Source organism: Phodopus roborovskii, unplaced genomic scaffold, assembly GCF_943737965.1.
Source record: "Phodopus roborovskii unplaced genomic scaffold, PHOROB, whole genome shotgun sequence".
NCBI lineage: Eukaryota > Metazoa > Chordata > Mammalia > Rodentia > Cricetidae > Phodopus > Phodopus roborovskii.
This window is the reverse complement of record NW_026125281.1, coordinates 3,603,241-3,625,679: the sequence shown is the minus strand read 5'-3', so window position 1 is coordinate 3,625,679 and position 22,439 is coordinate 3,603,241. Positions and strand designations below refer to the sequence as shown.

The following is a 22,439-nucleotide window of genomic DNA, read 5'->3' as shown; positions in this document are numbered from 1 at the left end:
GATTTGCAAGTACAACATCACGAAAGTAGACCATTTCCCAAGCTTCCACCTTGACTTTGAGCTAAAATGGTATGAATGAACTAAACACATGAGATCAGCCTGTTTTTCTTCACCAAGCCTCAACCTTGACCTATGGTTAGAATGAGGTAAATGAGCTAACAAATGGAATTCATCTGGAGCGGATCTTTCCTTGAGCTTCCAGATAAGGACATAGGCTGGCCAGCATGTGGATGTCATCTCCATGACAGCTTGAATTATAACCCAAGAGAATATCCCTTAACTTTTCCCAGAAAGAAATAGGATTTTTTATAAACCATTATAGCTTTTGTAAAGAGTAATAATAAACATAAAAGCATAATAAATTGCATGAAGAAATTAATTAGTTCAGTATTAAAATACTTGAGTAATTTCTTAGTGCTAATTGACAGATTCAGCCAAGGGAAAAATCAAAATCAGAAACATATCATTGAGTTTAAAGGCACTAAAAATCACCCTAATCTAATTGTATTTATAATGTACTTCAGCTCACAAGAGCACAAAGCATTGCTTCCACAAGCACACACATTGAAACATTGATAAAGACTGGACATATTTGGGGAGATAAAATACATTTTAATTTTTTTAAAAGTGAAAGCCCTGTAAACTATACTCTGAAATCAAAACATGATTATTCTTAAAATTAACAAAAACCAGAAAGGTAGATGGAAAACAACAGATTAAACAACATATCTTCAAATAATGTCTATCATGACTTCTCAATATTAAAAGTCTTTGAATCGAATGAAATGAGTATTTTCATTGAAATAATGGTGGGTCACACTGAGAGTTTAGAGAAAGATCAAAGATTGAGACTCACTAAACCAAGAAATACTAATAATAACTGGAGTGGAAATAGGAAAGAGGAAATGATGTCCCTTGTGAGTCACAAGACTCAGTGCACAATCCCAACATGTCTCCACCTGACTTCTAGAATCAGTGTAATTCCAAGGTAAATCAGCCACTTCAGTTTGTGACTCCAGAAAGTGAATGTTTAAAAGAGTTTTATTTCTGTTTATGTGCGTGTGCATGTGTGTGGTGTGTGTGTGACAGGGACCATGAGAGACAGAGACAGAGAGAGAATGTGTGCTTATACATGCTGGTGTCTGAGGTGAGAAGCGATGCTGGAGCCTCTTTAGCTAGAGTTACTGTTGGTTGTGTGCCATCTGATCTAGGTGCTGGGAAGTGAACTTAGTCCTCCTGCAGAAGCAACAGCATTCAATTGCTGGGCCTCACCTCCATTCCCTGTAACTGGATTTAAAGTTGATAACATAACAAACATTTTTTAAATAACCAGCATAGTATTGAATCAAAACAAACTCAGTGAATGGACACTATATAAATTAGAGTCACTACAAGACTGGAGGAATCAGCCAGGCAGTGGTGGCACACACCTTTAGTTCCAGCACTCAGGAGGCAGAGGCTGGCAGATCTCTATGAGTTCGAGACCAGCCTGGTCTACAGAGTGAATTTCAGGACAGGCTCCAAAGCTACACAGAGAAACCCTGTCTGGACAAACAAACAAAAAACAAAACAAAACAATAAGGCTAGAGGAATCAAAACAGTTGGAACTGAACATCCATTGAAACGATGAAACAAACTAAAGAGTTCAAACATTTCCCCTTAAAGTTAGCATGCAATGAACTACACACCAAATGCCCTAAAAATACACCATGAAAGCCATAGAAAACAGCCAAAGTTGAAACCAATAAACAAAACTCGTGTAGGTTATAAACAGCTATAAAGCAAAGCATGTAAGAAGTAATGACTACAAATTCACATTTGGCATATTTTAAGTTGCTGATTTGGTTTCCACCTTTACATAGGATGCAGATACTGTACAGTACTAACCTTAAGGCTCATGAGTGATTACCATCTATTAAAATGCAAAAGAAAAAAAAAAAAAAAAACAGGGTCTCAGTAAGTTTCCAGGCCTCTTGCAAGTCTTGTTCCTTAATGGTTCACTTGATTAAATACTGATATTAAAACAGCATTTACTACTTGTAATCTGCCAAGGGAAAGAGATGACTGATGTGTTTGACTTTTAATGGACTGCAGTGACTAAAGGGGGTGGGGCTCAATTTAAATAGGACACTGAAGAATGAGTAGATAATAAGGAGGCAAAACTAAAACAGGTTGTCCCAGACCAGAAGGGACTGCTCCAGTCAAGTCTGGAACCCTGGACCTGCAATGAAGTGTTTATATTTTTATGAAATACTTCCTGTGGGTTGTACGTTAAATAATGTATGCAGCTATGCAAATGAATGGTCTGTCATCCTGAGCCTGAGGCCTGTGAAGTAAACAGTTTCGAAGCAGTGATAAGACTCTTGCAGAAATAATTACAAAACAATGGGAGGATTATAGTTTACAATGTTGAAGGTACCAGCTAATTTGACCTGGATGCTCAGTATCTATACTTGAAAGTGAATGGCTCTTGGGTTAGGAACTCAGATGAAAATCTGAGTAAGTATAGAAAATGTGGGAGCATTCAGACATTCTACTCTAAAGAAGTGAACTGGATTTTGTAAGACCAACTAAAGTGAAGAATTTTAACTGCAGGGTAGTAGAATTAGACGCGCAGTTGAGAAGAAACTCCCAGGGACAGTCTACAGAAAGGACTTGTTACAGTTATGTCAGCATAGCGCATAGCCTTACTAAAGCTGACAAAAAGCAGCAGGTATCCTTTGGAAGTTTAGGGATAAGTGACTGGCAGTGTTGACACTTTATAGGAAAATGCGCAAAAGTTGAAAACACAAAGAAGTTCTTACATTTGGAACAACTACAACTAAAAAGGAAGATCATTAAATAGATGGTATTTTTTTAATGGAAATGTCTCAGAAAGAGTGGTGGGGATGTTTGGTCCCAGCATGGGGAGGGGAAAAGAGGCTTTGTCTAGTACAGAGCATTAAAGTGAATGCTGTAGCCACAACAGTATTGCAAAGCCTACCTCAGTGAGGGAGGCTGCCTCCAGCTTCTTTTGTATATCTCCTTTATTGTCAAGATTTGCTTGCCTTACAGTTGATCTATAGGTGACACACTGTCCATCCTTTGATGAGTTTGGTATAGCTACTTGAACTTTAAGAGCTATTTTCTCAAACTAAACATAGGGGGTTTTGTAGTTAAATGGAGAAATTCATTTTTTTCCATCCCTTTTCCTTTTACAATGCAAGCAAAGTTCACCGGCCTGGTGGTGGTGGTGCACACCTTTAATCCCAGCACCCCAGATGGCAGATCTCTGTGAATTTGTGGACAGCTTCAAATACAAAGTGAGTTCCAGAACAGTCAGGGCTACACACACACACACACACACACACAGAGAGAGAGAGAGAGAGAGAGAGAGAGAGAGAGAGAGAGAGAGAGAACTATTTTAACAAACTTATATTAACTTGATTAGTTTTAACCCCACCTCTGAACACTGTTTGCTGCTCTCAAACCTTTCTTTAAAATGTGGAAACTCATCCAGATAACTGGTTATTCCATAACACATAATGATAGTATCTGTGCTTTAGTTGCTTTTCTACCTATGCTGGTCATTTGCACAAGTTACTGATTCAGTAGCCATCATCGGTATTAAGGACTGCGATGGAGAAACGTAATTTACAGAGAAGAAAGTTTCCTGTGCACCATGTTGACTATAGCAAGCAATGTCCAGTGTATCACATGACTCTGCACAATGGATCCTGCATCAACGTGCGGAAGATTTGCTCATTTTATGATAATGGATAAATGAGCTAATCTTTCTAGGCCAAATCTCTTTATGTCTAAAATGATAATATCAGCATCTGTATGTCACCGAAGTGGTATAAAGGTTATATGACTTAACATATAAAGACTGATTGAACAATACCTAGAACTCGGTGACACTTTACCAGTGGTAGTATATAACTCAGTTTAGAAAAGAAATACATGCAACAATGCTTCACAAATTTCCTGTCCTGCTTCCATCCCTAAGAACACATGGAAATAGAAATCCTGCCGTACTCAAAATATCTCAGAGTTGCTTGGCTCAAGCAAGTGAATTTTTATTAGATATACAAAATTATTCATTTTATAGCATTCACAAACTGACCTTTATCAACTTCTGCTTTCAAAGTTTTATTCAGTCATGATTTCTTTTAATAAAATACTACCCAGAACTCCAGTAAGGCAGAAGCTGGGCCTCCATTGTAGAATATCCACTACAACGTGGGCCTTTCCTTACCAAGTGGAACCCCCAATGTCAAGGACCAGTGTGTGTGTGAAAACCACTGCTCTGAGAAAGCCTTTTCATTTTTCACAAGAAGCTCAAACCCAGGCTCCCTCCCATCACCCCGGCCTTAAAAGGGAACACTGGACTAGAGGTGGAAACGTTTGAGTCAGAGACGCTGCTTTATCATTGTCTATCAGAGTTTAACAAATTATTTCATTATTTCAGAGTTTCACTTTCTTCATTCATAACTAGACTTTTGATTTGCATAATATCTGTGATCTATTCTCTTATAAAACTATTTAATTTCAATAGCACAATTAACTTTGCATGTTCTTTCTACCACACTGATGTAGAATTACAGGCTACTCTGAAGACGTTGACAGGGATACCCAAGCAGACAAATCTTACAATTCCATTCTACACACTCAGAGCAATATATACAACATTTATGGTCTGTGACATCGAATTAGGTGCAGGTGGCCATGTTGCCAGGTTTCCAATAACTATGCAGTGTGCCTCTAATTGACATGAACATTGTTATTTAAGGAAATCTGCCAACTGTTGACTCATATAATTCTTGCAACACCCTTTCTTATCATCAGTCTTACTGCAACTTAAATAGCCCAATGTAACAAAACAGCAAATTGCATATTGAAGTTGGAGCAGTAGTAGAGCTAGGAAGACACCTCCCAAGTAGAGAATACACATTTACCCCCCTGCCAAAGGGATTCAGTGCAGACACAATTTTATACAGGAGAGAGAGAGTAATAACCAGTATGCATGAGTTACCTTTTGGTGAGATCTTCCTTTCTTTTATACTTAATCATAATATCTCTAGCCAGTTTTACCAACTGACTTTTTCTTCTTTTCCTTTTTTGGGGCGGGAGGAGGGAGGGCCTGTCCTGGAACTAGCTCTGTAGACCAGGCTGGCCTTAAACTCACAGAGATCCCCCTGCCTCTGCCTCCCTAGTGCTGGGATTAAAGGTGTGCACCACCAATGCCCGGCCCAACTGACTTTTTATGCTCCATCTGATCAAACAAATTGTACACAGGTGTTTTCATAAGCAAAAACTAATCATCTCAATGTTTGTTCTCTAAGTATTTGGTGGGGCACTTTCATTATGATATTCTGAAACACTATATTTGAGAAACAGTATTGTGAAGGTTGTTTTCAGAGGGGTGGTCTTTAAATTTTCCCCCCCGGAATTCTCTACATTAAATTTCCATAAATACTACTTGTTAAAGCGTTTATTTCCCTATTTCTGCTAGTGTTTTAACTGCAATCGAACCCATACTATAAAATCTGTTGCCTTAGGAGTATAAACTAAATGAACAGAATTGTAACTACAGGTTTTTTATGCTTGACCTACTCTTGGCCATAAAGAGTGGAAGATTAACAGAAGTTTTTTTAATTTAAATATTTTATTTGTTGTATACCACAGAGTAGCACACACTTAAATTTCTACATAAATTTTAGTACGATATATTTTGGGGCTATTTAGTCAGTGTATTAAATATATTTTGTTTCATGAATATCAGAAAAAAATATTACTTTCCAGGTTGGGGTGGCACATGCCTTTAATCATAGCACTTGAGTGGCCGAGGCAGGTGGATCACTATGAGTTGAAGGCCAACCTTGTCTACAAAGCATGTCCCAGGACAGCCAGGACTCTTATATAGAGAAACATTGTCTCAGAAAATCGTGTGTGTGTGTGTGTGTGTGTGTGTGTGTGTGCATTTCATATTCATAAAAGGAAATAATGCTCAAACAGGAAGATTGCTGTTTCTGTTCTCAGATAGTTGCCTTTGTTAACTTAGAAGCACAGGGCAGCTAAAGGAGAGACTTGGGATTCAGGGTTTCATAGGGATTGTCTTAGCTTTTACAAATGCCTGTTATTTGTTGCCTTTGCATGAGTTGTTCATTGATAAGAACTTGTTCAGAGTCACCCAAAATTATTTGATATGCTAAGCATGTTTCAGCCCACATATGTTTGTTTGCTTGTTTTTCCCCATATTCTTTTGGCAGAAAAGCATAGAACAATTTGGGAGTTGGTTGCCACATAATTAACTTTACAATGGCTGTTTCACACTTAAGTACTCCCCTCTATTTAATAAGATATTGCCAGGTTGAATCAACTGTTCAGTTGCAAACTTCTAGCAAAGCAAGATTATTGCAAGCAAGCTTTTTCCTGTTTCTGGGTTTGCTCTTCCTCTTACTCTAGTCCTCCCATGATTCACATCTATCCATCACTGAATTTGCTTCTCAGGCAAAGTGAGTAAATACAATTATCAGGAATGTGTTTCTGGGTCTTGCTGAGTATTTCCTAAACAATTGCTTATCATTGCGTGGTAGGGCCGTAGCCTGGTGTGGCAGCTCCCCAATAGTCCTGTGTTCTCGAACTTATCTGGACACTTTTCTTTGCAGTTTGCTTACCCTAATTCGCACCCTGTGCAGACTGCTACCTTTCTAACAGTGGAATTAGAAAGGATTGCTTACTACTTCCCAAACAAGCTATGCAGTTGTGGACTACAGCGCCTTTGCTCTGTTTTCTCATTCTGGAATTCATGCTTCCACTAATCTGTTTTATTAGTCACACACTGAAATTGAGGAGCCATCTTGGATTAAGCTCTTTCAAAAGACTAGCTGAAATTTAACCTTTCTTATTTTCGTTTTTTTGGCGTTTTATTTTGGTTCTTATGAAGACAGGTGTTGCTATAAAATATGAATTTATATTATATAAATTATTTTAAGGTAAATAAATGAGAAAACATCAGCAATATATGGAGAAAAAGGGTGAAATTAGAATAGGATTAAATAGGGAGCGAGTAGCAAAATTGGATAAAGAGGGATAATGGGGAGGGATAGCTATCACTAAAGGCCATTTGAAAACCCATATGGAAGCTTTCTGAAATGCATGCACATATGAAAGACATCTAAATGCAGTCACCAAATAATAGGAGAAACAGAGTTCCAACTACATTAAAATTTCCAGCATCGGGAATGGGTAATACCTTGTTGAGCCTTTGGACAAAGAGAGGACCATGGAAACTCCCAAATGCCACAGGCTATTGCCAAGGCTATTTATTGGTTGCTCTCCGCAAACCAATGCTAAGGCCTTATTGTTGAAGACAACCCTTAACATATTTCATCAAACACTAAGAAGTTGAGCCGCTCTCTAGTGAGAAGCATCACCTCTACTGAGTAGCGTTCTTGGCACTGGAAGGCACCCTGCACAATACCAAAGGTACCCACCAACCCAGCTCTAAGCCCTGCTCCTTACAACAGTGACCTGCCTGTTGGCCCAAATTGTATGTGATCAACCAACCACTTTCTGGTTATATTTAAGGCCCACTCCGTGAGATGGAACACATACTTGACAACCAAAAAGCTTAAGAATAAATAATTGGCAGAGGGGAAAATCAAACACTATTATTCTGCAAAAAAAAAAAAAAATAGCAATAAAATGACTTCTGGTGACATTTTACTATAGCCATTTGGTATTTTCTAAACAAAGGGTCACTGCTTGTTTTTCTTCAAATATGAATTTACTGGCTTGGGTTGCTTGTAAGTTTTCTTACAAAAATCAGTATTCAGAAAACATTATTTATAATATCTAGAGTCCATCTTCGCAGGACTTTGGACACTTGAATAATAATAACCTGTTACTTGGGTGTGTGTGTGTGTGTGTGTGTGTGTGTGTGTGTGTGTGTGTGTGTGTTTACTTCCTCAATGTGCTAGTTAAGTCATTCTTGCTTATTGTTAACACATTTTTGAAGCAGGCTCTCTCTCGTAGCCCAGGCTGACCTCTAATGTGCTATGCAGTTAAAGATTACCTTAACCCTTAATTATCCTACTATCATTAACCATGTTCTGGGGTTACAGAAAATTGACACCATGCCCAGCTATTTCTCAATGTTTTGGAGTTGCACCTCCCATTTCATTATCATGGAAAATTTTTCGAATAGTAAAATTTATTTTTAAGAGCCAGGTCAATTTCACAAGCAAATTTGACCCAAAAGGATAGAGTTTCAGTATCTCTCTGAACTCCAGATAAGCTGCTCTAACAGCAACATAGACTATTACAGTGACAGATTTACTACAATCTAAGATTCTGCACATCATTATCAGCCTGTGTCCATGTCTTACTTCAGAGTTCATTCTTGGTGAAAAATAAAACTGTGGATTGATTTTTGAATAATCAAATATTCAAATCATATAACCATATAGAATAGTTTCACTGCCCCGTTTGTTGCTCTGATCTCTGGGAGCCGTGGACGTTTTAATTAAATGCTTCCTTCACTAAGAGAATGGATATAAATTTCCCTCGTCTTCTTGCGGTTTAACACCTTTCTGGTTTTTTTTTTCCAGTTGAACTATATCTCACTGTCTAGATATGCCACTGCTTGTTCACTTACCTGCTGACAGACCTCATTGTTTCACGGCTGAAATAAACAAAATAACAAAGCCACTTTAAATCTCTATTTGCAGCATTTCTATGAGCATGCTTTCAAATCCTTTGGGTAAATACTGTGGATCAAGATTGCAGAGTCAAAGAAAAGTTTGCTTAGTTTTATAAGATAAACAGCCAAACTGCTTCCATTTGGAAGTGCCATTTTGGATTCCCTCAGGCAATAATTAAGAATTCTTATTGCTCCATCCCCTGTCCGTGTCTGGTGTGGTCTGTTTTAGATTTTAGGAATTGCAAAAGTCATGAGAGACTTGTGGTTCTTCACTGTTTTCTTTACTTTCCCTGGTGACATGTGATGTCCAACATCTCTTCCGATACTTTGTCACTACATAATCTTTAGTGAGGCACATGTTCAGGACTCAGGGCTTTCTTTCCTTTTTAGATGATGGGTCATTCTTTATCTTACTGTTGTTTTAACACTTCTATTTAAATATTTTAAAAAAATAGTCTTCATTTGATGTTTCTTGTGTAACTTTCTCCCAGTCTGCAGTATATCCTCACAGTCTCTTGACACTTCTTTTTATAGAAAACAATATTATTTCGGAAAGCAAAACTTCACTTTTGTTTATTTTTCTTGCATACTTTTAAAGGGTCATACTTGTAAAAATTATTGTATTTGAAAATATCAGTATGCAGATGGTCATCTAGGTTTTCTCCTATGTCATAATCAAGGAGGATTTTAGTTGGGCATTTTCTATTACATCTTGATTTACTTGAATTAGGTTTATGAAAAGTATAATATTTGTGTCCACCTTCTTTTGGGGTAAGAAGCATTTATATCTGCTCGTCCCCCAAACCACTACTCATATGTGATATGGTATTTTTTTCACTTTAACTTTTCTGCCACAAATCAGCTCCTTAAAAAAAATGTTGACAAGAGTCCCATTCATCTGCTTGTCATTCTTCAATCTGTATTACAGAATTGTGATGATTATCTTCTAGCGAGTCTCCAGACTAGGCAATGTCTGCTCTTGAAATTTGTTCTTCTTCAGTATTGTTTGCTATGAAGAGTCCTTCTTCTCAACATAAACACTAGAATCAGTTCGCTAATTCTTAAAATAATTCGCTGGGATCTTAACTTGGATTGCATTGAATTTGTAGTTTGTACTTCCAGCAGTCTTTCCAAACATGAACCTAGGATGTCTCTCTCTTCTCTATTCTGATGGGGATGCCCTTCTGTATATATGTTTCTCTTGTTGGTTAATGTATAAACCACTGTCCAGCCAATGAAGCTGAAGATAGGCGGGACTAGGAGACAAGGAGAATTCTGGGAAGGGTAGGCAGAGAGGCCTGCTGGACAGAGTTGTGATGCTGCTGAAGGAGTAACAACATGCCGGGTCATTACTGGGTAAGCCATAGCCTATATAGATTGATAGAAATTGATTAATAATTAATATAGCATCTGTGTGTTTATTTTGGGGCTCCAAAGTGATGGGACCTGCTGGGCCAGAAAATCACGCACAACAAAAGTATCCTTTTGATACTTTCTACATTTTTAAAACTTTGCTTCATGCTATTCTGGGTATCAAAAGATCATCATTACCATAATACAAAAATTAGACAAAGACATTACAAGAAAACTATAGAGTAGAATGCCTCATGAACCTAGATGCATACTTCTCAAAGTCTAGTAGCATACTGTATCGAATAATGTACAAAAATATATGCTTAATCAAAAAAATGATGACTTAAGTAATATTTATCCTAACAAGCAAAGTTGATTTAGCATTCAAATCCAAATTAACACATCATCAGGCTAATGAAAATTCTCATGATTAATTAACATATGCAAATTATATTTATATAAGGTTCATTGAAAACTAAAAAAACTAGGTCTAAGGGAACTGTCTCATTTTATGTGAGAGATATGAATATCCATGGTTTTTGGTATCTGTAGCTATCCTAAATCCAACACCCTATGCAAACAATGACTGTAGTAGCAAAACCAGGTAAAATTTGAAATAAATATAATTATTATTGTCCTATTGTAACATCCCTAAAATGAGTTATTAAGGCCTATACCTAGAAATTAGTCTAGGTATATTTAACGCCCATTGTCTATAAATAATGCAGGCTTTTCAATTTTGGTATTAGTAAGTCCCATCTTTTTATTTCTTACCATTGTTAGAGTTTTGCTAACTGATCTTTTGATTTTAGGAAAAGGGTATCTATTTGTCACCAAAACATTTGTTGAAATTGTATATTGCATTGCTTTTGCTTTTACCGTATCGCCTTTTCCTCTTTAGTTGGTTTTATTATTTTTGTTTCTAAAATATTTCCTTAGGTTGTTTGGTTCACGTCATGGTCAGTTTTCTAGTTCTATATCTGAGGTTGGTTATAATGCATGCTATTATTTTTTTATTCCATGATTATCTTTAGCACTTTGTTCTCTACAGTAGCTTAGTCTTCCTGTGAATAAATGTGTACAAGCTTAAGTGGCCTTTCATTTGGCATTTTCGGTATGGACTGCCTCATCAGAACAACTTACTCCCTTCGCTTTACTTCTAACTCACCAGCCTCACTATGTACCCATCTGCTTGACATCTATTCCTGGGTTTTTGAAGGGCAGCTGGAACACCACTTTTCATCTCAGACTCAAAACTGTATATATTCTTCTACCTTTTCTACTATTCTATATTCCAGTCAACTTCCAGACAGAATATTTTATTACACAGGCCTGGAAAACCTAGGAATCATCATTAATATATCAGTCTTCCATGGTTTTCATTTTAAAATCGTGTTATGTTTACTTCCTAAATAGTTTTCAAGCCCCACCCTAGTAGGTTTCTTTCCTACAAGGAAATCCGTTTGTACTGGCTGATTTTAAGTCAACTTGACACAAATAGAGTCATTTTCGAAGCAGGTATCTCAACTGATGAATTTCCTCTATCAGATAGGTCTGTGGGAAAACCTGTCTCCAATTTTCTTCCTTCCTTCCTTCCTTCCTTCCTTCCTTCCTTCCTTCCTTCCTTCCTTCCTTCTTTCCTTTCTTCCTTTCTTTTATGTGGGAGGGTCCAACCCACTGTGGGTTATATTTAGGTGATCCTTGGTGTTATAAGAAAGCAGACTGATGCATTACCAGAGGCCCCATAGACTGTCCAGACCTCCCAACTAACACCATGGACTGTGGGAGCCCAACCCACATAGAGGGATACTCTCTCAGCCTAGACAGATGGGGGGAGGGCCTGGCCCTGCTCCAAATGATATCACAGACTTTGAAGATCCCCATGGAAGGCCTCACCCTCCCTGGGGAGCAGAAAGGGGATGGGATGGGGGTTTGTGGGGAGAACAGTGGAAGATGGGAGGGTGAGGGAATGGGATTAACATGTGACACAAGCTTGTTTCTAATTTAAATAAAAACAACATAGAAAGCAGACTGAACAAGCCAGTAGATAGCAGTCCCGCAAGGTCTCTGCATGGGTTCCCTTTCCTGGGTTCCTGCCCTGTTTGAGTTCCCTCCCTGCCTTCAAGCAGTTACAGACTATGATGTGGAACTGTACACGGAAACACACCCTTTCTTCCCAAATTACTTTCCATATGGTGTTTAATTACAGAAATCAAAACTCTAGCAAAGATACCAGTAAGCCACTATTCAGTAACAGATGATAAGCCCCATAGGCAATATAATGGAGGCACTTTCTCAGCTGAGGCTCCTCTTCTCAGACGATTATAACAAAGCAAAGTCAACAAGGATGATACCATTTATGTTTCGTAATTCCACAACTACCAAGTTGGTGATTAAAGGTGGCTTTCAGGTTAATGTCTGTTTTTACCACCATACAATAACACACTGAGAGGAGGAACCATGTGTAATTTTCATTGTAGGTGTATGTCTACTACTAAATGGCACATGGTAGGTGCACAACAAGTACTTGATTGATGATAAGTGAATTTTTGTTCGCATTATCAACTAAATGCCAACTCAAAATACAGTCTGCTAAGCTGTATAAGGACGTCAGATTCTGGCAGCTAGCGGTACATAGAAGACCCAGATAATGGATCCTCCCTTAGAACCTCCTGTCAATAGTTTGATTTTGTAGAAAAGCACACATAACGCAGACTATAGGAGGTGTGATTAGAGTTTGTAAATAAAGTTATAGCAGGCCTGACCATGCTGTTGTTTGGAAGAATATAGATGACATTGCCAGTTTGAACAAGAAAAGTCAGTTGAATATTTTAGTGGAGATTAATGCACCATCTTAGTAGAAGCATGGGAGACAGTAATGCTTAGGACAATTTGGACTCTGCAGACATGGCTCAAAAGGTTTCAGAGGAGAACAATACCAACTGCACTAGAGACCATTCTGTTGATATTTGGCATAGGCTGTGGATGTTGTTGAAAAATCTACCTGAGGCTAAATTGAAGAATTCTGCCTTAATATCATTGGCAGAGGAGATTTCAAGACAGCATAGTATAAACTGTGCCAGTATTGGAGCTCAAGAAGGCGAGAACCTTAAAGGCCTGATGCTGGATGAAATGATGGGATTGTAAACTCTGGGTAAGACCCCCTCCCAGATAATCCTGTGAAAGGAAAGGTCTAAAGGATTTCTTTGACCTAAACAGCAATGGAAGGTTTATACAATTATAGTTCAAGGAGTGGCCAAGTTCCAAGTTCAGCGAGCAGTAGTTCTCCAGGCTTTCAGGTCAAGAAAAATACAAGAGAAGGATTATGGAATCTTCTTCCACGGTTAAGAAAAGCTTTTGAGGTGAGGCATGTGGCAAGGGAGGCCTTGCCACAAGAGGCCCAGAGAAGCCATAGTATGAAGTTGTGATGGTGAAGCCTGGATTGTGACAAAGATCCCAAGATGCTGGAGACGCCACAGCCTGGGATACTTGACAAGAAGAGAAGCTACACAGGGCGTGGAACCAGTCCAAAGAAGATGAGTGTGTTTCAGTCAGCAAAACTGGATGGTGTGAGAGACATTGTCCATTCAGCCCTTCGGCATTGGGCAGGGAGGTACATAAATTGGAGTTTGACCTGCTGGGTCTGTCTTCGTTCGGCCCAGTGCTTCATTAATATGTCCCCATCCCTCCCTTTGGGAATGGTAATGTGTATTTTGTAGCACTGTATTTAGAAGTGACTGTTATTTTGATTTATGCTTTTACAGGGTTTTACAATTAAGGGATTGCCTTAATTCTCCAAGAGACAGACTTTGGATTTTTAAGTCTTGAGGCCGACTTAAAAGTCATGGGGACTTTTGGAGTTGGACTGGATGTACTTTATATTCTGATATGGTTACAAGCCTGCGGGGTCCAGGGAGTGGAATGTAGTGGCTTCTATGAGTATGGCCCCTTTGGCTCATGTATTTGTTTAGTTCGCGGTTGGTGGACTATTTGGGAAGGATTGGGAGCTGTAGCTTTGCTGGAGAGGTAAGGAAGGGCTTTGAGGTTTCAAGAAACAGGCCAGGCCCAGTCTTTGCCTGCTGCCTGTGGATCAGGGTGTAAATCTCTAGGCTACCACTCCAGTGGCATGTCTATCTGCTTTCGGCCATGATGGTTGTTGACTAAACCTCTAAAACCCCGTAAGCAAGCCCCGCCCCCGCCTCGCCCCCGCCCCCAACCACACTTAAATACTTTCTTTTATATGAGTTGCCTTCATCATGGTGTCTCTTCAGAGAAACAGAACAGTAATTAATTCTTGTGAATAGAAATAAAAACCTAATGAAATCAAAGACCTTTTCTAGGAAAAAATTCAAACCATAGCTCACAGTGTTTTGATTCTTCTACTATGGTTTTCTGGATTTATAATAAACCATGAGTAATGTTTAAATGAACCAAAATGCCTATCAGAATGTATTAGTTGATACTTGCTAAATCATGAGATGGGAACTGCTTTCTTTTGCTATGAATTCATATTCAGAGCTGCTCTTGATAGGCTTGTGTAGTAACTTGAGAAGGCAACTCCGACATCATCTTTGTCCATGTTAAAAGTATAGTACCATCACAGTTAATTCTTGATCAAAAAAAATCAGTCAGTATAACATCCTCTTCTGTAGCATACGAAACCGAATTGTATCAGGGTTTCAGAGCATTGGCCTAACCAAAAAGAAGTCTCAAAAATTATTATGAAATTTGCTAGAATTCTCCAAGAATTTAATCTGGTGTCATATTTCATATGTTATTGTGTATGCTTAACCAAAGAAAAATCTGTATACACAATTTGATGTACTTCTTGAGATTAAATACATGTTGATAAAAAAAATTACTTAGTAGACAAATTTTTTTTACTACTTTTAGATATAATAAGATGATAGTTTTAGAAAGTATATGTCTTACAAACAGTGATGTTTAGAGTGTGGAGTACACACTACCTAGCTGGCACAGACCCATCTCCAAAAGCATGCTTCTCCAAAGGTTAAGAAGTTACCTTGTTTAAAGGATACAGTGACCCATGTGCCAAATGCCACATGAAACAAGGTCACTATTATCTTAAATTGGCTGCAATATGGGGTTTTGCAGAAAACTTTGAACAACAGCCGTCAGTGAGTACTGAATCTGTAAACAATTATGTGTTTGGACACAACTTCCTCCAGGTAAAACAGTAACACGCGTATTTTAAAGTCAGGAAACCACTCTGCCTTTGTATGAGCAATAAGAACAACGCATACTTTCCTGGGTGGCAGATGAGCATTGTAAGCCCTTTACTAATCTTGCTTTTGCTGTACTTGTTGCTTTCACAATATCAATCAGACTAAGATTGCCCGAAGTCTTTGAGAAGCAGGAAATCCTGGAATTGCTAGTTTGTTGAACAGAGCTAGTCCAACTTGTTCTTCAAAGATTCTGAATCTTATTTGAGGTGATACTGTCCATATTTCCTTATTTCTCATGTAAAGACAACTATTCTTGATGCCTACTTAGTAGACTCAGGCAAATTTACTTTCCTCAAAGTGTTGATATAAATACCAGATGTTAAAATGTTATTTTATAATCACATGTTATAGAGATTCTCAGCTTAACCATATTGTTTTATATCATTTATTACAGGACAAAATGACAGGAGCTGTTAGCAATTGCCCAAATAATGAACCAAACTTTTTTAAAAAACATCCATGTGATGATGCAAAGGTAATGATAGTTTGGAATTTATCATGTGGGCTTGACTTTATACAAACTTGTTAGATAAGATAAATCTTTTTATCTTAATGACAGGATTATCACTCATCTAGTATATTATTCTGTGGTCTATTGTATGTGTCAATTTTACAGATATCCTGTTCTAAATTGATTAAAAAGTAGATAATTTGTTTTTCTACTTTCCTGTCTTACACCTTGAAAATATTAGAAACTATGAATATAAAGGCACAAATATCTCTCCCCTTCCCCACAAAAAAAAAAAAAAACTTGTGAAGGAAGTCTTGTTAAAATGATTGCACATGTAGACACACACACACACACACACACCATTTAGTTTTAGACAGTTTGAAAATTTCTTTTTAAGTATTTGTTGAAGTTTGTGCCCAAACCAACTTTAGACGGCCAATTACAATGGAAGAAAGTATCTCCAAAAGTTGATAATTTTCCCCCAAAGAAACAGAATGCTCTTAAATAGTTTTTCTACAACTCACATAGCTATTAAATACCACAGTATCACAAAACCGTAAATTCTTTTTATTTATTAACTAATTTAGCTAAAAAAAAAATTTATGTCTTGGATTACATTCTCTTCATTCTCTTACTTTGTTTTCCTACCAACCATCCTTCCAGACTCTGATTTTCAGAAATGGTTGCAAGAAAAATCACACATACCTTTCCTTGCTAGTGTTTCCAGCAGCCTTCTTCTTTGGTTACCCTGTAAAAAGTACACAGTCTTGTAATGTGTTCCCCTCACAAACGATAAAGCCACATGTACATAGTGAGCAACGACTATTTGAAAGCCAGATAATCATTAAACCAAACTATAGGCACTTCATGTTCTCTGTCCTCAGAGCCAAACACTTTCGTTCCTGTTATGCGTCAGTCATGTGATTAACAAGAATAGAGAGCTGGGGAGGAGGTGGGGATTGACTAAGTGACAGGGCTCTAGCTGTATGTTAAGTGAGAAACTAAAATTCCTTATCGCAGCCCTTTTTGATTTCTCTTTTTGTGTGGTGTGTGTGTGTGTGTGTGTGTGTGTGTGTGTGTGTGTGTGTGTGTGTATGTGTGTGTGTGTGTGTTAGGAAGCTGCCTTTCTAAATCGTGCTGCTCGCAAGCTGAAGCAATTTCTTAAAATGAATATCAGCGAAGAATTCAATGTCCACTTGCTAACCGTTTCCCAAGGCACGCAGACGCTGGTGAACTGCACAAACAAGGTGAGTGTGGGCTGTTTACTGCTAACCAAATACACACCGCTCCTGTAGGGAGCCATCACTGTCCGGTGCTCACCTGTGCTGCTGACCACTTTCAGTATCATCCAGCTCTCTTAGGGAGCCTCCGCCTTTAGAACGCTCCTCTTGCCCTGGTTACAGAGTCGGAAACCCCATTAGAGGCTGGGCCTTTGAACAATGATCGTGCTGGAGCATGGGTGATGGATTCTTTCTTACATTTCCATTACTGTTGCTTGAGCAACACACATGGGAGCATAAAGGTTCTTTGTTAGGCAGTAGGTGAGTTTGCACACACTGGCCATTAGGAAGTCCTAGGCATTCCAACACGAAGTATGAAATTCAAAGTATGCAAATATGTGAGCTAGGAGTAAGGTAAAAATGCCAAGGGCCCATGACTAAGAGTTTGAAAAGTTTAGACTATATTAATCTCCAGAGTCTCAGAGATAAAAGCAAGGGTTTTTTTTTTTTTTTTTTCCCCGCCTACTTTTTCCACGTTATATATCGTAGTACATCACTATTCGTGATGAATGGTTGGGTACATCTCACATACAAAATTCTGTCAATGCTTGCATTTTTAACAGAAAATGATGGAGTTTCTGTGTATAACCTACACATATCCAATATACTCTAGATTGCATGTAGGCTTCTTAAAATGCCCACAGCAATGTAAACGATGAATATTTAGCTGTTATGATGTGTAGTTTGAAGAACAATGACACCACAGTCCACCCATATCCTTCAAGTGTATTCAAGTCGCAGTTGTTTAAATTCAAGGATGTAGAACCTATCCATATGTACTATACCAATGGAAGTACCAATTGCATGTCTCCTATCCAAGTGTAATAATTCAGTCAAAAGAACTTTAAAAATGTTCTGAAAAGATTAATGAAAAGTTCTCCCATTATCTCTCTTCAAAATCTGTCATCTGCTCTTTGAAGTTATTTAAAATATACATGCTGGGGAATTACTTAAGGATATAACTGATAGAGATATGGATTTGTGATCTAATTAAAAAGAGATGAGGCCAGGTGATTGTGCATACACCATTAATTCAGCACTTGGGAGGAAGAGGCAGGCAGATCTCAGTGAGTTCAAGGACAGCCAGGACTGTTACACAAGAGAAATCTTGCCTCAAATAGAAAGAAAGAAAAAGAAATTACAACCCTGTCACACTGGTTTTTTGCCTCTTTGTGGCTTTAGTATCCTTATTTTTGGACAGAGGTGAAATCATCAAAGTCATTTGATTACCAAGTAACCAGGATAAAGTAAAATATGTGGAGTACTGAGCATAATATCTGGCCTAGAAAATATTCAATAACCGGTTCTTCACTAAATGAAGAATCATTCTACCATGTCACATGGATCAGAGGAAATTTGACCATCACCTTCCAGTATCTAATGTATACAAGCATCGTTCCCCATTTTTTCTATATTGTACTAGTAACATTTAAAAATTCTTACTGAGGTGAGTAAAACCAGGTTATGAGGCAAATGCCAGCCACACTTTAGTAAACACTAACTTTTCGGGATAGACTCTAAGGTACCAGTTGAGTCAGGTAAATTATCATTAAGTATTTTCAGTGTTAATTTATTTTTTTCATATAAAAAGTTCAATTAAATTACATAAATAATTTACCTTTTGTGAAAGTTGCACTCTTGTTCCAATGATGCAGGGTGAAAATGAAAGATGGAATATTCAGCATAGATGAACTGGGTTTTCCTGTCGGTCAGAAATTGTAATTATCAGCACATGTCATAGTTTTAAGATGTCATGCATGACATGTATATTAAATATTAGGCATAACCTATTATGGTGAAAAGTAAAAAGCAAATATTTTGAGACACATTTTATTAAGATATTAAATTGAATCTTATGAATTTATTTCTCTAGGAAGAAAGGAATTTAAAGGAACAGAAGAAGAATGATCCATGTTTCCTAAAGAGACTACTAAGAGAGATAAAAACTTGCTGGAATAAAATTCTGAAGGGCAGTATACAAACATAGGACATGTATTTGCAACCTCCAAATATCTACCACTTTATACATTTTGAGGAGTTGAAATCCTCCCAGAAGTTGTTGGATACCTCCTGATCAAATGACCAGAGCAACTGGGAAAAACCACACAATAAGGTACTAGAAATGGACACGAATAACACAACTCACTGCTGAAGTAAGAATTATACGTGTGGACAGTTATGAGCCGTACTGACGTAAAGCAATCATGTCACCTGCAATACTTTTCGACTCTTTCTACATATTTCAGAAGATACCAAATCCACAGCAATAAAGCCTACACGGATTCAATGTCACCATTGTTTTATTAGCCTACTGTGCCTACTGTGAATCTTCTAAAGAGTGAAACTGTCATTTCGTAAGCTGGAGATGATGGGGGCTCACAGAGATGGATATCGCTCGTGAAAACGAGTCGTATCCCAAAGCAATGGCAGCGAAACAAGCTTAAGGCGTAAAAGACAGATAACAAGTAATGTAGTTCAACATGAATGTATAACGCACATCTTCAGTAAAGAGCATAGCACATCTTTATCTTTAAATAAAAGAACTTTTAAAGATAGAAATTCACTTAGTCCAAAGATTAGTATCCAGCCACTTTTGCCATTTATGTATACTAAAGCTTGTATAGCTGAATTTTCAATTTGGGAAGTATATTTTTAAGATAATAATATATGTTAGACTTTTAATTAATGTATATATTTAATTTTGACATTATCTATATATAAACTATTTTCATACAATACTGCCAGTCGCCTACTTTGAATAGTTTCTCTTTTTAAAATAAACGACCTATGTGTTGACACTGTCAAGCTCATTAAGAATGTTCACCGCTGCATTGCCTTTGACCCTCCTTTCATTCAACACCTGCCCTTCAAAACACTAGTCCCAAGATTAAGTCCCTACAATTATTCTTTGCTTTACAATAGTAACTCATTTGTACCTCAGGCCAGCCTTGAACTTCCCTGATGCTCCTGCCTCAGCTTCCCAAGGGCTGGGATTACAGACATGAGCCAATATGCTCAGCTAGAACACCGTTTTTGTTACGTTGAATTCCTCTCTTTCTAAAGATGCCTGTGTGTATCCTGTGTATATACCTGTTTAAATCCTTTGTGGCCTGCAGTCTTCATTCATTTGTAAGGGAGAGGAAAACTACCCTGCAGAGGCAAAATTTATGAAAGAGATGACAGCTTGTCTGGGCTGACCTCACATTCTGCTGCTCTTCCCAACCACTTCAGCATGTAGCTATGTGCTAGGTGTTTCTATGTGACCTCCACATGCTCCACTGACATTCCATGTGGCGTTGCCAGGGTTACTCGCTACTCCTCTTCCGCAGCCCATGTGGAGCCCATCCGCAGTGGTACAGATAGCCAGCATTAACATAGTTTTAAGAGAAGAATTGATTGTCTAAAGTTTGATTCATAATCGCCACTTGACAAAAGGAAAAAAAAAAAGCAGTCCTCTCAAGTCATCAGGAACAAATGATACTTTAATAAATTCATTCCCTTTATCAAACTTTGCCAAGTGGGTTGTGCTTTCACGGTAAAATCCTATCTACTGAGTGGTAGTCCTCTACCTTGAAGAACTGGTAGAAAGGGTAAACCATGAGCTAGGAACTGAGGTAAAGTCTCCACCTGCAAAACATCTGTAATGCTCCTCATCAGTATTGAAAAATATTCTGATTTGTGGCAAAATAAAGGAAAAATTTTAAATGCTTATTAAAAGTTATTAAAATTTCTTCTTAGGTTTTGATCATTTATTCATGAAATATTTGAACTGTAGACAAAATTCGTGCTCTAACAGTTCATTCAACATGTGTACTAAATGCTTCATGAGTTACTCACACTGTTATGTATGCTTCACTCTACCAGCAAAGCAGATAGAGGCAAAGGAATCTGGCCATTGATCATCTTGAGTATATTTGCATTCTAATCCCACAATTATAGGCTTGTCTTTATGAATATTTTAAATCAAATATGTATGTTAATGCTTTTTAATATTTATTTAATTTAAAAAAACAATCTTATTTTACAGACCAACCCCAATTCCCTCCCATCTTCCCACTCCCCGCAACATCTCCCATTCCCACAACCCCATCGACTCCCCAGGAGGGTGATACCTCCAATGTGGAATCATCAACAATGTCAGTCACATCATTTGGGGCAGGACCAAGGCCCTCCCCACTGTGTCTAGGCCGAGCAACATATCCCTCCATAGGGAATGGGCCCCCAAAAGCCAGTTCAGGCACTAGGCATACATACTGGTTCGACTGCCAGAAGCCACATCGACTGCCCTGGCCTCCCAACTGACACTACATTCAGGGAGCCTGGTTCAGTCCTATGCTGATTCCCCAGCTGTCAGTCTGCGGTCCATGAGCTCCCCCTTGTTCATATCAGCTGTCTCTGTGGGTTTCCCCAGCCTGGTCTAGACCCCTTTACTCATTACTCCTCTCTCCCTCCAACTGGACTCCAGGAGTTCATCCCAGTGCTTAGCTGTGGGTCTCTGTTCAGGCTTTCATCAGCTACTGGATGAAGGTTCTATGATGGCAGTTAAAGTAGTCATCAATCACATTATAGGGGGAAAGCATTTAGGGTACCTTCTCTACTATTGCTTAGTTGGGGTCATCCTTGTGGGTTTCTGAGAATTTCCCTAGTGCCAGGTTTCTCATTAACCCCATGATGGCTCCCTCTATCAAGGTATCTCTCTTTCTCTCCCTCTCTGTCCTTTACCCAACTTGACCTTCCTGATCCCTCATGCCCCCCCCACCCCACCCTTCAACCCCCCTCTCTCTCTCTTGTGTCCTCTCTCCCTCCCCCATGTTCCAAATTTACTCAGGAGATCTTGTCCATTTCCCCTTCTTGGGGGGGCATGTATTTCTCTATAAGGGGCCTCCTTGTTTCCTAGCTTCTCTGGGGTTGTGGATTATAGGCTGGTTATCCTTTCTTTTGTGTCTAATACATACTTATGAGTGAATACATACTGTTTGCATTTCTGTGTCTGGGTTACCTTACTCATGACGGTTTCTTCTAGTTCCATCCATTTGCCTATGAATTTCAATATTTCATTTTTTTTCTTTTCTTTTTGGCCACTGAGTAGTACTCCATTGTGTAAATATACCACATTTCCTTTATCCATCCTTTGGTTGATGGGCATCTAGGTTTCTTGCAGGTTCTGGCTATTACAAATAATGCTATGAACATAGTTGAACAGATGTCTTTGTTGCATGGATGTGCATTCTTTGGATATATGCCAAAGAGTGGTACTACTGGGTCTTGGGGTAGATCAATTCCCAATTTTATGAGAAGCTAGCTGCCATACTGATTTCAAAAGTAGCTGTACAAGTTTTCACCCCAACAGCAATGAGGAGTGTCCCGCTTACTCCACATCCTCTCCAGCATACGTTTTCATTAGTGATTTTGGTCTTAGCCAT

General features: G+C 38.3%; 1 protein-coding gene across 1 annotated transcript in view; it reads left to right on the top strand.

Annotated features, from left to right (window-relative positions):
• Il7 (interleukin 7) overlaps window positions 1-19,834 on the top strand; it is a 33,355-nt gene extending 13,521 nt beyond the window's left edge. Inside the window, exons 3-5 of the mRNA XM_051196650.1 lie at window positions 15,680-15,760; window positions 16,852-16,983; window positions 18,890-19,834. Coding sequence (XP_051052607.1) covers window positions 15,680-15,760; window positions 16,852-16,983; window positions 18,890-19,003 — 327 coding nt within the window. The 3' untranslated portion in view covers window positions 19,004-19,834. The remainder of the gene's footprint in view (window positions 1-15,679; window positions 15,761-16,851; window positions 16,984-18,889) is intronic.
• The last annotated feature ends 2,605 nt before the right edge of the window (window positions 19,835-22,439 follow it).